Here is a 15,732-nt window from a genome sequence, read left to right as displayed (position 1 = left end):
ATGCGGAGAATCCATCTGCCAGGAGTGATCTTGATCTCTTTCTCTCCCCCCATCTTTGTGTCAATCTCTATGCCCCTCTCTCTCTCCCTCTCTTAATCTCTCCCTCTCTCTCCCTCCATCTCCCCCTCTTTTCTCCCTCCATCTCTCAACCCTCTTTCTCTCCCCTCCCTGTGTTCATGTCTCTCCCCCCTCTCTCACTCCCATCTCCCCCTCTTCTCTCTCCTCCCCCCTCTCTTTCTCTGTCCTTCTCTCTCCTCTCTCTATCCCCCGCTCTCTCCCTCTATCCTCCCTCTCTCACCCTGCTCCCCCTCTGTCTTCCTCTCTCTCTCCCTTCTCTCTCTCCCCTCCCCCCCCTCTCTGTCACCCGCTCTCTCTCCCCCTTTCTCTCCCTCTCGCCCCCCCTCGCTCTTTCCCCCCTCTCTCGCTCTCTCTGCTTCCCCCCCCTTCGCGGCGAGACGGTGACGTATTGGTAATGTCACTGAACTAGTAATCCAGAGACTCAGGCTAATGCCCTGGGGGCATGGGTTCAAGTCCCACCATGGCAGCTGGTGGAATTTAAATTCAATTAATTAATAAAAATCTGGAATTGCAAGCTCGTGTCAGTAATGGTGCCACGAAGCCATCATCGATTGTTGAAAAAACCCAGCTGGTTTACCAATGTCCTTTAGAGAAGGAAATCTGCCGCTCTTACCTGGTCTGGCCTACAAGTGACTCCAGACCCACAGCAATGTGGTTGACTCCTAACTGCCCTCTGAAACGGCATAGCAAGCCACTCAGTTGTAGGTGGCTCACCACCACCTGCTCAAGGGCAATTAGGCATGGGCAAGAAATGCTGGCCTTGCCAGTGACATCCACATCCCTTGAAAGAATAAAAAAAAGTTGCAGAGAGTGGGAACTCTCAGCTTTGTGGTTGGCCAGTGTTTTTAAAAATCGCAGCCGTCCGTTTCACAACTGACAGGTGCTGGGAGTGGGAACAGCGCTTCCGAACATCAGACAAGTTGGTGGTTTCCCAGCGGGCTTTTAAAAAAAAATTAGAACCTGCCAGGAAACTGCAAACATTTCCGAAGTTCAGAAACTGCTGTCCCCGCTCCCAGTTGTCAGCTGTGAAACTGATGGCTGCAATTTATTTAAAGTCAGACTGGTCTGGGAAAAGAAGCCAATGGGAAATTTCTCATCCCTGAAATTACCAGTCACGGACCTCAAAATTTTTACCACAGATACTGGTGTCCGTGTACGGACACACTGCTGACTGCTGATGGAGTGGCACTGGGAGAAGAGCACGTCATGAGTGAGCAGGAGGAGGTAAGCGAGGCAGAGGCCGCTGTAGGCAATCTCCCTCAGAGGATGGAGGACAGACATAGCCATGCTCAGCTGGGTACAGATGCAGGGCCTCAGGAGTCACAGGAAAGGAGGTTCCCTGAGTCTGTGCAGGGTCATGGGTTGAGAGTGGAGGTATCCATCCAGCTCGTGCGCCACCATGACTCAGGACTCTGAATGCATGAGATTCTCCATTGAGAGAAGGGCCAACCTCATGGAGAGCCAAATGCGGCAGCACTAGGAGTGGATGCAGGATCAGTGCGTTGACATGCACAGAATGCATGCCACACTCTGTAGCATGGACCACAGTGGTGCTGATGCTACAGAGATGTTTAGAGTGGATGCCAGTTGCACGCCACTGTCCAGTGTGCCTGTGAGGCCCTATCTGTCTGAAATTGGATTTACTGCCCATATCTCACAAATAGGGCATCAGTGACCTGTGAGATGCAGTGGTGTGCAGCCGCCCCCAAGGTCCACAACTGATCTCCAGAAGGAGCCAAAGGCAAAGACTTTATAGGCCATGGTGATTTTGACAGCTACTGGCAGGGCATGGCGAGCAGTGCTGCGAGGTGTGAGGTCTTCCGCAACGAGGCACAAATCTCTGTGACCATCTGCCTGGATAGGTGCAGTCTGCTGCAGCACTGGCTCTCCAACATGTCCAAGTAGTTCCATCTTCAACAGTAGGTCCTATGCTAAGGATATGGCCTCCACTGCCTTCCTGCCCCTTGTCCCTCTCCTCTGTCCTCCTCATGCTGGGGGCTGTGCCTCTGCTGCTGAGGATGTTGATCCTCATCGCCACTAGCCCCAAGATCTGAGACTGGTGCTCCCATTACCAGCTGCTGCCTTTGTTGCACTCAGCTGCGCTCCCAATAATATCTGGAAGACTAACCCCCTCCTCTTATGCCCCCGCAATGCCAGGAGGGTGATGACCCCCTGCAGTGCCCAAGCATGTACATATCACTCTCCTTGCAACCTCTATATATCCAACGGCACCTGTGTTCCAATGCTGAGTGCCCTTCCTTTTTATGGGCCCACCTGATTCAATGGTGCAGCCATGACTGACTCCCCGCCGTGTTGCCTCCTCCTGGCCTGTCCCTGATCCAGCATGCAACCCGTGTGCCCCCACCAAAATCCCAAACTGCCACTTAACTAGCTCACAATGAGCTCGTTAACTACATTAATTGGCCTCATTCCCAAATTGGGCACCAGCAAGCATGTTCTCCTTACCTTCAGTGCATCTCCTTCATTCCCTTCCATCACTTCCAATATGAGTGCAGCAAGTACATTGAAACCTTGGCAATAGCCTACAAATTTGTTCCAGCGAGCATAAGCAAGAAGGACCCGCTTCAGCACCACACGATCCTGCTCAGCCTCCTGCCCACAGTAAGAACTGCAACCGGTTCTGTGAAGATCCTTGAAATAAACAATTATAAGTAGAAGTGAATCTTTTATCTACATTCTAGACCTTCATCTTCAGGGGTTTAAAACGATGGTCATTTTATGAGCGTTGATTTGACTCTGTACAATAGTGTTAATAAATCTGTAAAGGCTTTGTTAGTAAACTCGTTTGTAGATTTTTTTTTAATAATGCACAGTGAAAAATATTGAGTTGACATTTATAAATTTTCAATTTCTACCATTATACACATGTATGAGATTGGGCAGATGTGTTAACATTAACATAGGAACACAGGAGCAGAAGTAGATGATTCACCATTCAATTAGATCATGGTTGATCATCTACCTCAACGCCACTTTCCCGTGCTATCCCCATATCCCTTGATATCATTAGTATCCAGATATCTATTGATTTCTGTCTGAAGCATGCTCAATTATTAAGCTTCCACAGCCCTCTGGGATAGAGAATTCCAAAGATTATCCACCCTCTGAAAGAAGAAATTCCTCCTCATCTCAGTCTTAAATGGCCTACCCTTTATTCTGAGACTCACCAGCCAGAGGAAACATCCTATCCACATCCACCCTGTCAAGCCCTGTAAGAATTTTGTAAGCTTCAATGAGATCACCTCTCATTCTTCAAAACTCTGTAGAATACAGGCCCAGTTTCCTCAACCTCTCCTCATAAGACAATCCCGCCATCCCAGGGATTAATCTGGTGTACCTCCTTTGCACTCCCTCCATGGCAAATTTATCCTTCCTTAGTTGAGGAAACCAAAACTGTACACAATACTCCAGGTGCGGTCTCACCAAGGCTGTATACAATTGCAGCAAGATTTCTTTACTCCTGTACTCAAAACCCCTTGCAATGAAGGCCATCATACCATTTTCCTTCCTAATTGCTTGTTGCACCTCTATGCTAGCTTTTAGTGACTCATGAACCAAGGATACCCAGGTCCCTTTGGAGATCAACACTTCCCAACCTCTCACCATTTAAGAAATACTCTTGTCTTTCTACCAAAGTGGAGAATTTCACATTTATTCCCATTATATTCCATCTATCATGTTCTTGCCCATTCACTTAGCCTTTCCAGGTCTCCTCGAAGCCTCCCTGCATCCTCCTCACAACTTACATTCCTACCTAGTTTTGTGTCATCAGCAAATTTGAAAATATTACATGCGGTCCCCACATCCAAATTATTTATATAGATTGTGAACAGCTGTGGTCCAAGCACTGATCCTTGCAGTACCTCACTAGTAGCAGCCTGCCATCCTGAGAATGACCCGTTGATTCCTTGTCTCTGTTTTCTGTCTGTTAACTAATTCTCAATCCATACCAGTATATTATCCCCAAATACCATGTGCTCAAATTTTGTTTACTAACCTCCTGTGTGGGACCTTATCAAAAGCCTTCTGAAAATCCAAATATACCACATCCACTGGTTCTCCTTTATCTATGCTACAAGTAACATCCTCAAAAACCTTCAACAGGTTTGATAAAAATGATTTCCCTTTCATAAATCCATGTTGACTCTGCCCAATCATATTATTTCCTAAGTGTCCAGCTATCACATCCTTTATAATAGATTCTAACATTTTCCCTATTATTTACATCAGAGCTACGTCATGTGCTACAGCACACATTGCACCATTGTTTGGAGGGGAACTTGCAGGTGGTGGTGTTTCCATGCAAATTGCTTCCCTGTCCTTCTAGGTAGTAGAGCCGCAGGTTTGAAAGGTGCTGTTGAAGGAGCATTGGTGAGTTGCTGCAGTGCATCTTGTAGATGGTACACACTGTGCACCGATGGTAGAGGAAGTGAATGTTTAGAGGGGTGAATGGGGTGCCGATCAAGCAGGCTGCTTTGTACCTGGATTGTGTCGAGCTTCTTCAGTGTTGTTGGAGCTGCACTCATGCCCGTCCACCATCTACAAGGCACAAGTCAAGAGTGTGATGGAATACTCTGCACCTGCCTGGATGAGTGCCCCCCATCCACCACCATAAACATTCACTCCTTCCACCATCGGCGCGCAGCAGCAGCAGTGTGTACCATCTACAAGATGTACTGCAGCCACTCACCAAGGTTCCTTGGACAGCATCTTACAAACCCTTGGCTTCTACCACCAAGAGGAACAATGGCAGCAGACGTGTGGGAATACCACCACCTGCGAGTTTCCTCCAAGTCACACACCATCCTGACTTGGAAATATATCTGCATTCCTTTACTGTCGCTGGACCAAATCCTGGAACTCCTTCCCGAACAGCAATGTGGGTGTACACCACATGGACTGCAGCGGGTCAACCACCAACTTCTCAAGGGCAGTTAGGGATGGGCAATACTTGCTGGCCTTACCATTAACATACACATCCCACAAATAAACAAAAAAATAGCTGTCATCCTGAGAGAGGTCCGCAGTAGCCTCTCACATTGTACCAATTGTTACACACATGGGCCTGCGCCTCGGCACTTGCGCTGATCTGTGGGAGAGCAGATGTCAGGATAGCTGTGACAGAACTGTTGCCCCTATCCATGCTTTAATGTATAGTGTGGAAGCTACTGGCGATGTCTCATGGCAGCACTGTTGCTTCCAAGTTAGAAGGTTGGGGGTCAAAGACTTGAGCACACAATATACGCTGATAGTTCAGTTTGTAATGAGGGATTGCAGCGTTATTGAAGCTGTTGTCTTTTGTATGAGTATGAACCCAAGGTCACATCTGCCTTTTGAAGAAGAGTAAGGGAGTCCTCCCAGTATCCAGGTCAATATATATCGCAAAATGAATACCACCAAACAGTGGGCTGAATTTCATGAGCCCGCTGCTGAAATTGGCAGTGGGCGGAAAAAATGGCGGCCTGCATCAAAGAGCCACAGCAATTCCAAGCGCGGCAGCTCATTTAAATAGCTGGGGTGGGCCGCCAACCCTCCCCCCCCCCGATCATGTGGAGGGGACAGGCTGTCCGTCCCCAGCAATGGCATCAGCTGCCTGTGCGCAGGCGCTGTCGCTATTTTTAAAGGGCTGTCAGATCTACCGGGAAATTTAAATATTTAAAGGGGAATTGAATTAAAATAGATAAAAACATCTCTTTTGCCCCTTTCCCACCCCCCAATAACAATTAAATTATTTGCCCTTCCCCCCAAAACACTTAACTTTATCAACTAACCTTCCCGCCAAACTGTCACCTACAACCCTTCCCACCATCCCTTACATCCATGACTGTAATTTGGCCCCATTTCTCCCAACCCCCACCCCCCGCACTGATAAACTTATCTCCTCCCCCCTCCCCACCAGTAATGCATCTCGTTTCCCCGGACAGAGATCCGAAGGCACAGTAGTGCCAGCCACTGGGGTGAAGATCATGGCGGGACATCAGGAGGCGATAGGAGAGTAATTAATACAGGTATTTTAATTTATTTAAATATTTAAATCCTGGTCTCGTTGCCCAGCGGCAGGGAGGCCACCACGAGGCCCTGCTGCCGCTGCTAATATCGGGCCAGGTCCTGCTGGTGTCGAGGTCCATGGTGGCTTCATTTGGGGCCATCTTCAAGCACCCCCCACCACAGATCCTGACATTGAGTGCCCCTGAAGTCCAGGCCAGTGTTTCTGCTATTTGTGGGGCCTTGCTGTGTGCAATTTGGCTTTACAGTGATTTCACTCTAAAAGGAATTCATTGGCTGTTTTTGGGGCATCCTGCTGTTGTAAAAGCTGCTGCATAGATTTCTTTCTGTGAATGCTTGTTTGGAGGTAATCCCTTTCAATTAAATTGAGTGATTTGATCACTCAAGCCCTCTTTGATACTGACTACTTTTGATAACTTCACTGTTAATCTATTGGAAATTTGATTGGCAATTGAATAGATAGTTCCAGATTTCATTCAATCAGCCCTACAGACAGCACAATCAGGCCCAGTGTAAGAAGGCGGACAATCCAATCTCATCAGTTTCTTGCCAGGAAAGTGAGGTTAAAATTACCCCCTATGTGGTTGACCTTTAATGCCCTCAGAACAATTAGGGTTGGGAAATTAATGCTGCCTTGCTGATATCACACATCCCAAGAACAAATTTTTAAAAACAGTAAATTTAGTACCTATGGTTATATTGACATCCCTGAATCAAATTTAAAAAGAAAAAGGTTTTGTATTTGCATTTTTCTGCTGACGTATGTTCACAGGTGCTCTGCATTTCAGCTTTCATGTAATTCAAAAAAAATTCTAATTATCAAAACAATACAACTGAGAGATCCCATCAGTGCTATTAATTGTGCAGTTACTGGTATGTATTTTGCAGCAGTAGCCATCACAACATACGTCACAACAGGACACTGTTGTTAGGTTACTCTGACATTTTAAATGCTTTTCTTTCCAAATATGCAACCTGGAGTTACAGCAGGTGTTAACAGCTTACAGTGAACACAAATCTTCAGTTATTGTATTTTGACAGTTGAATAACAACACTGAAAGATAAGCAAACAAGGTTAAATTTGAATACCATGATAAACAATTGGCCATGAAATACTTTTGTCTTCATAAGAATGTACAGCTGTTGGAAATATTACATGTTAACTGTAGGTTTTTTTGCTCGAGATAATGGCCCAGAGATTTGATTGCGTCTGGAAACGAGCGTGCAGAGCATGCCTGTTCATGTGCTCCCAGACAGCAAATTAAATTTATGCTGGGACCTTATTAAAATGATTTAGGCATACAGCTAGAATTATCTGTGCTATTAATTGGCTGCAAGCCTGTTCAGGGTGGGGGGAAGTGGGAATGGGGAAGAAATCAGGCAGTTCTGACACCACTTAAAGGAGTTTAACTCCTAGGACATGGCTACAATGCTGAAAGCAGTTCAACGACCACAACAGAGTTATCAAGGTAAAAATACTGTTCTCTTACTCTTTGCTCATACCTCCACCAGCTCCAGCCTCACAATTCACAATATTCCCATCTCCTGCTTTTCTTCACTCTCTTGTGTAATGACAGAGGGTTAATTAGTAATATTAGAGTAAACCCTTTTCTTGGGAAGAGTGATCATAATATGATGAATTTCACATTAAGTTTGAGATTGATGTGGTTAAGCCAATTACAGAAATATGAGGGAGAGTTGGCTGAGGTAGATTAGGAAATTAGATTAAAACATATGATGTTAGGCTAGCAATGGTAAACATTTAAATAAATAATTCATAATTCTCAACATTATACATTTCTTTAGGAAGAAAAACTCAATTGAAAAAGTGGTACAATGATGGCTAGCTAAAGAAGTTAAGGACTGTGTTAGATTAAAAGAGGCTTATAATGTTGTCTAAAAGAGTAGTAAGCGTGAGGATTAGGAGGGCTTTTAAAAATCAGCAAAGGATGATCAAGAACTTGATAAAGAGGGAGAAAAATAGAAATATAAAAATAGATTTTAAAAGCTTTTACAAGTATGTAAGAGGAAGAGATTAGTGAAAGGAAACATGGGTCTGTTAAGAGTTAGAGACAGGAGAAATTATAATGAGGAATAAGGAAATGGCATGGACGTTAAACAAATATTTGGTAATTGTCTTCACAGTAGAAGAGACAAAGAACATGCTGTAATATGGGGGGAACCAAGGGTCCAATAAAAATTAGGAACTTAAAGTAATTAATATTATCAATGAAAAAGTAATGGTCCCAAAAGCCATGAAATCCCCTGATCCCGAGAGCTTATATCCTAGGGTTTTAAAAAGAGGTGGTTGCAGAAATAGCGAACGCATTTATTTGATCTTCCAGAATTTAGAATGGGCCCCATGGATCTGAAGGCAGCAAATGTAACCCTGCTGTTCAAGAAAGAGGGAAGAGAGAAAACAGGGAACGTTAGGTCAATAAGCCTAACATCAGTAGTAGGGAAAATGCTATAATCTATTATTAAGGACGTGGTAATAAGGCACTTGAAAAATCACAACATGACTAGGCAGAGTCGACATGGATTTATGAAGGGGAAATCATGTTTGCCAAATCTATTTGCATTTTTGAGGGTATAGCTAGGAGGGTAAATAAGGGAGAACCAGTGCAAGTACCAAACAAGGGGTTGTTACATAGAATTAGGGCTCATGGGACAGGGATAATATATCAGCATGGATTGAGAATTTTTTAAATGAACAGAAAGTAGTAATAAACAGGTCATTTTCAGGATGAGGGAGTGCAACTAGTGGACAGCCACAAAGATCACTGCTTGGGCCTCAGCTATTTACAATCCATATCAATGACTTAGATGAGGTGACCGAATGTAATATATCCAATTTTGCTGGTGATACAAAACTAAATGACAAAGTAAGTTGTGAGGAGAATGGAAAGAGGCTGCAAAGGGATATAGACTGGTTAAGTGATTGGGCAAGAAGGTGGCAGAGGGAGTATAATGTGGGGAGGTATGAAATTATGCACTTTTGTAAGAAGAATGAAAAAACAGATACTTTTTAGAAAGTGAGAGAGTGGTAAATGTTGGTATTCAGAGATATTTTTGCATGCATCACAGAAAGTTAACATGCAGGAACTGTAAATGGTATAAAAGCAAAATACTGCGGATGGTCGAAATCTGAAACAAAAACAGAAAATGCTGGAAACACTTAGCAGGTCAGGCAGCATCTGTGAAGTGAAAAACAGAGTTAACATTTCAGGTCTCTGTGACCTTTCATCAGAACAATAAATGGTATGTTAAGCATTATTGCCAGTAGGTTAGAGTATAAGAGTAAGGAAGTCTTGCAGCAAGTTATGAAGGGCTTTGGTGAGACCACACCTGGAGTACAGTGTACAGTTTTCGTTTCCTTACTTAAGGAAGGATATACTTGCCTTAGACGGGATGTAACAAAGGTTCACTATATTGATTCCTGGGATGACAGGGTTGACCTATGAGGAGAGACTGCATGGGTCTATATTCTCTGGAGTTTAGATGGATGAGAGGGATCTCATTGAAAAGTATAATCTCTTAGAGGGCTTGATAGGGTAGATGCAGAGAGATTGTTACCCCTGCTGGAAAGTCTGGAATTTGGGGGGTCACACTTTCAGGATAAGGGATCAGCCATTTAGGACTGAGAAGAGAAGAAATTTATTCATTCGGAGGGTTGTGAATGTTTGTAATTCTCTACTCCAGAGGGCTATGAATGCAGTTGGTAAGTAAATTTAAGGCTGAGATTAATGAATTTTTGGGATCAAGAGATATGGGGATAGCACAGACCGATGGAGTTGAGGTAGATTAGCCATGATTATTATTACTGAAAGGTGGTGCAGGCTCAAGGGACCATGTGGCCTACTCCTGCTCCTATTTCTTATGTTCTTATTTTCCTAATATCAATGCACCACACTTCACTTCACCAGTCTCAGGATGGCAGCATGCCTGCTCCCCACTACCCATTCCATCACTTTCTTTATTAGTGCCACACAGTCTGTTGGGCCAGACTGACTGGGCCATGCTGAGATGCAGGCCCTCAAGGCCTACAGCTGCTCGAGGATAGGTAAGCAAACATAGGTTGCAGACACTAAGGGCTTTTATAAGGATAATTCTCCATTAACTATTAAATACAGATGGAATGGAGCTGTTTGATAAACTTGTTTTTTTTTAAATTTTGGATTTGGTGCTGCTTATATTTGCAGTTAAAGCAGAGCAAAACCCATAAAGCTAGACTAAAGCAAGACAATTGGCTGCTGATAGTAAAGACAATGGTGATTAGGATTGCAGGACTGTTGATGTATTAAAAAGAAAGACTAGCATTTGTACAGCACTTTCCACAACCACCAGATGTCTCAAAGCACTTTACAGTCAATGAAGTACTTTTGAAGTGTAGTCACTGTTGTAATGTACGAAATGTGGCAGCTAATTTGCACACAGCAAACTCCCACACACAGAAATGTGATAATGATCAGATAGATAATGACCAGAATTTTACGCCACACCAGCGATGGATGAGAGGTGATCTCATTGAAAAGTATAAACTCTTAGTGGGCTTGATAGGGTAGATGCTGAGAGATTGTTACCCCTGCTGGAAAGTCTGGAACTTGGGGGGACAGGGGGATGGCGTAAAATGGAGTGGGAGGCTCCAGGAGGCTTTCCTGATCCGCTCTCGCATCCGCCCCACTTTCCCACTTTATCTAGGGCGGGGGGGGGGTCGAAAAGCGGGCCACCCGCCCCAGGCCAATCAAGGCTCTTACGTTGCCAATTAATGGCCACTTAAGGGCCTTTGCCTGCCTCCACGGGGATTTTACCCATGGCATCCTGGAGCCGGGAAAAGCCACCCAATGAAAGTTGGCGGCCTCTCAGTGCCCCGGGGGCTGGGTGGAAGGGGCCCTGACAATCGGGCACAGGACCCAAGGCGCCCCACTTCCCCCCAAACAACCACCCTTGCTTCCAAACTTACCTGCACTCCTGGCTCCAGGCCCTCAGCTGTGCTGCAGTCCCAGCAGTGGCCACCACTCCCGGTGGCACTGCTGGGACTAAGAGCTGCCGGCCCAATGATTGGCCGGCAGCTCAATGAGGCAGGACCTCCTCCCTGAAGTGGGTGGAAGTCCCACCTCGGAACAATTAAAGCCTGGGGACCCGTAAAATGCGGGATAGATCCCCGGGCTAGGCGGAAGCGGGTTCGCCACTGACTTTTACTTAGGTGGCCAGCTCCCATCTGCCTGATGCAAAATCCAGCCCAATCTGTTCTTGTGATGTTGATTGAGGGATGAATATTGGCCAGGACACCAGAGATAACTCACCTCCTCTTCTTCGAAATAGTGCCACGGGATCTTTTACATCCATCTGAGTAGGCACATGGGGCTTCAGTTTAATGTTTCACTCCCTCAGTACTGCACTGGATTATCAGCCTTGATTTGGGTGCTCAAGCTCTGGAGTGGGTCTTGAACCTGGAACCTTGTAATTCAGAGGCTAGAGTGCGATCAACTGAGCCATGGCTGATGCTGGGCATGTGAGGGATAGTTCAGGTGAAGTGCTCTTCAATGAACTACTCTCATTGAAGATGGTGGTTGATGCTGCTCCTGTTCTTCATGCTGCTCACCCTCCTGCTCCTGCACATTTTGCTGCCCAGGTTGTGGTAAGGGCCCATCCCTCAAGATGGGAAGGATGCATGCAGCATATGAATACAAATTTTGGTACTCATCCAGAGGTGCACTGCAAAGTTCCTTCCAAATGGTCTAGGCAGCTGAAGTGCAGATCAACTGTCTGCTCAATTACATTTTTGCTGACAACATTGCTCTTGTTGGAGGCCAACTCTACATTTGTACCCAGATTCCTGAAAGGAGTCATGAGCCAAATCTAAAGGGGATAGCCTTTGCCACCCAATAACCAGATGGCCCGGTTGTAATAAAAGGCAGCACAGATGGCTGGGCAGAATAAATGAATCCTGCCAGGATGGTGGGCACAGACCAGTATGACATGCTGCATGTGGTCGCAAACAAGCTAGGCACTGAGGGTGTCGAATCCCTTTCTATTGACTAAGATGCCAGGATAGTGATTGGCATGAACAAGGCAATATATGTGCAGTCTTGGACATCTTGCACCCTGGGGAAGCCTGCAATGCTGGCAAAGACCAGTGGTCTCTCATTCTGCTTTGTTCTATCCATGGCAAAGAGATGCATCGGTCCTTCTAGTGGAGAGAGCATCAGTGACCTCCCTAATACAGCAATGGATTGCAAACAGTGAGATGTTGCTGATGTTATCTGCTACATCCTGGATGGTGCCCGTGGCATTAAAGTTAAGTGCTTTCCATATCCTAATTCAAGATTCAAAGTGTGGCTGCAGCAGGTGACATAGCTCAATGACATCCTCCTTTATGAAATGTAGGTACCTCAGATGTTGCTCCTTAGAGAGATACTCCCTGAGGACCCGCTGTGGCTTTGACCTCCTGCGCAGTGCCCACCTCCTCCTTTCTCCAAGCGCCTGCTCTCTCCAGTATTCTTTGCTGCTCTCCCTCATCCTCCAGCCCCAGAAGCAGACCACTCATGACTGAAGTAAAACCGTTTTGAAGGCAGTGAGCAATATTAATTCATAAAAGAGAACAATGTACATCAAATTTCTTTCATATAATGTATGGGGCATGGAAGGAAGAATTGTTCAGTGAATCATTCCAAAACCGTCCAAAAACATTCCAAAAAGTTCAATGTTTCCAGCTCCTTACTGAACAAAGGTTAAGAAATTAATAGACACAATACAAATAATCACCATAATGTAACACAAGCCACCCTTATAATTGCTCTCTTTTCAACTCAGATTCTATTATCTTGCATGAAGGATATAATTGTTAATTGTGTATCAATTATTTAACTATATGCAGGTGGAGGATGTTAATTGGGGTCTTACTTGAGCACTTATAAGGAGACACTTACTGAGACTGGTGAAGGTTTTGAGTGTGGAGCTACTTGTTTGTAATTCTTTTACCTCTGCACAAAAATGTGAAACTGAGTAAAGACAGGCTCCAGCATCATCCTTCCACAACAGGCTTTCTGGAATTTAACAATAATAAGCTCTACTTTAACTGCTAGAAAATGTACCAACTGTCAAAAATGAAACTTTTCAAAGACCCCCTAGATGTATATTCACTTGCAAATTACGACTGCAAATGCATGTGTGCACACACAGTTCTGCAGCACTGGGGTTGGGAAAGCAAATGAGTTTCCATAACAGAAACAGTTAGACTGTGCATTACCTTCACTATTTGAATGCCCATGGAATCATCATCAGGGTTGCTCCTATCATTAAAAGCAAAACGCATAGTCTTCTCCCAGTCGATTGAGATACTGTGCAAGTACTGATCTGCTAGAGTCAGCCAGACCTGAAGGAGAACAGATAGTACAATAATTTACACAGTCTGTTGAGACTGAAGAAGTTTTAACAGATGCACTAGAAATATCAGAATCTAACTGTTTCATATTGACAAAAAAGTTCAGCCAAAGAGTTGGCTTACTCTAACGTTCAGCTTTCTTGAGTTTCCACAAAAATGAAAATGCAATATTCAGCAAAGTCTAAGTAAATTTGTTATTTAAATTTGTTTCTTCTATAATCACTCTCAGTTGTGGAAGTTGACTATAGTCCTCGCCATTTAAAAAAATGGTAAGTTATATAAAATTTGATATGGCCTGTAAATAGGCCACAATTGATTTAAGTGTAAATGTGATGTTCCTTTCATACTTTGCTTCATAGGTGTAAGTACTAATTAAATCAATGTAGTACTACCCATTGGCAGTACAATGAAAGGATGTTAACCTTTATATAAGTGACAAAAACTTTTATTTATACAATGCATTTAATATAGAAAACAATTCCAAGAAGCATAATCAGGAATTAACACCAAGCCGAAGAATATTCAGAGGGGCTGACTAAAAAGAAGAGACTGGACGAGAAAAGGGCCACATATTATCATTAAAACACCTTACATTTGCAAAAGACTTAACTAGTATGCACAAACAGCATTTGCTAAATCTTTAATTGTTAACATCAAATCCTCTTTTGTGACTGCCTACCGCATTGCTAAATGAAATGGCCCAAATACTGACAGCCTTTGTATTTGGTAAATTGTCTGCTTTCGAATCAGTTCACATAAATTTCAAACATCGTTTCACTGACTACTGTTTCTTTTCATACAACTGCCTTATTTCAAGGTTTTTAGCACATTCCACATTTATAAAGTGCATTGCAATGATTTTAAATTCTTGTTCCTCACCAGAACTAGTTGCATACTGCATTAATCATTCTGCAGTGCAACACAGCTCAAGTTTTTATTCCTGGTAGTATTTAACAAGTAAGTTCTGAACAATAAATGTTTCTGCAAAATTATTATAAACACAGCAAGTTTTAGGCTGATTCAACAGATACCGGAGTGTTTCAAATGCTGAAAATGAAAATGCAATTTACACATGAGCACTAAATTCTCTTTGCACATCACGGGCTAAGAATAACAATGAGTGAAACAATGAATAATTTACAATGTTGGATGTTATGTCAAATAATCACGTTGAGGTGCTTGTATATAAGTAGCTGGAGAGAAAGTTATCATCAGATCTAAATGGGAACAAGGAACTGGCAGAAGCACTGAACAGGTATTGTGTGTTGGTCTTCACAGTAAAAAACACAGAAAAATCCCAAAGATACTTGAAAAACTAGAGGGAAAAGGGAGGGAAGAATGTAAAACAATCACAATCAACAGAGAAAAAGTACTGGGAAAACTATTAGAGCTAAAGGCTGACAAGTCTCCAGGACCTGATGGCCTACATCCTAGGGTCTTAAAAGTGGCTGTAGAGAAAGTAGATGCAATAGTTATAATCTTCCAAAACTCCCTAGATTCTGGAAAGGTCCCAGTGAATTGGAAAATAGTTAATGCAATACCTCTATTCAAGAAAAGAAGGAGACAAAAAGCAGGAAACTATAGGCCAGTTAGCCTTACATCTGTCATAGGAATGGAGAAAAACTGCAGAACTTGCAGTACAGAGGGATCTGGGTGCCCTTGTACATGAATCACAAAAAGTTAGTATGCAGGTACAGCAAGTGATTAGGAACCTTGTCGTTTATTGCAAGGCAAACAGAATATAAAAATAGAGAGGTTTTGCTACAGCTGTACAGGGCTTAGTGAGACCACATCTGGAATACTGTGTACAATTTTGCGCTCCTTAAGAAAGGATAAAATTGCATTAGAAGCAGTTCAGAGAAGGTTCACGCGACTGATTCCTGGGATGAAGAGGTTATCTTATGAGGGAAGGTTGAACAGGTTGGGCCTATACCCATTGGAGTTCAGAAGAATGAGAGGTGATCTTATTGAAACATACAAGATCCTGAGACATCTTGACAGGGTGGATGCTAGAAGGATGTTTCCACTTGTGGGCGAGATTAGAACTAGGGGACACAGTTTAAAATAAGGCGGTTAATTGGCCACTTAAGGGCCTTGATTGGCCTGCAGCAGGCGGGCCGTTTCCCGCCACCGCCGCCACCCCCGCATAAGTTGGCAGCAGAGGCGGGAGCGGGTCGGGAATGGGCCGCCGAGCCTCCCACTCCATCTTACGCCTTCCCCTGCCCCGCCACCAGCCCTCT

General features: G+C 44.1%; 1 protein-coding gene across 2 annotated transcripts in view; it reads right to left on the bottom strand.

The window, feature by feature from the left end:
• The window catches only part of tbc1d30 (TBC1 domain family, member 30), a 155,199-nt gene that overhangs the window by 54,780 nt on the left and 84,687 nt on the right, over positions 1–15,732 (bottom strand). For both annotated transcript variants that reach the window (XM_068050470.1, XM_068050469.1), the window contains 2 exons: positions 13,358–13,483; positions 2,545–2,730 (listed from right to left, as the gene is read on the bottom strand). In XM_068050470.1, the coding sequence (XP_067906571.1) occupies positions 2,545–2,730; positions 13,358–13,483 (312 nt within the window). The remainder of the gene's footprint in view (positions 1–2,544; positions 2,731–13,357; positions 13,484–15,732) is intronic.

Source organism: Heterodontus francisci, chromosome 18 (assembly GCF_036365525.1).
Source record: "Heterodontus francisci isolate sHetFra1 chromosome 18, sHetFra1.hap1, whole genome shotgun sequence".
NCBI classification, from domain to species: Eukaryota; Metazoa; Chordata; class Chondrichthyes; order Heterodontiformes; family Heterodontidae; genus Heterodontus; species Heterodontus francisci.
The sequence above is the reverse complement of the archived record's forward strand: the minus strand, read 5'-3'. Positions and strand labels throughout refer to the sequence as shown.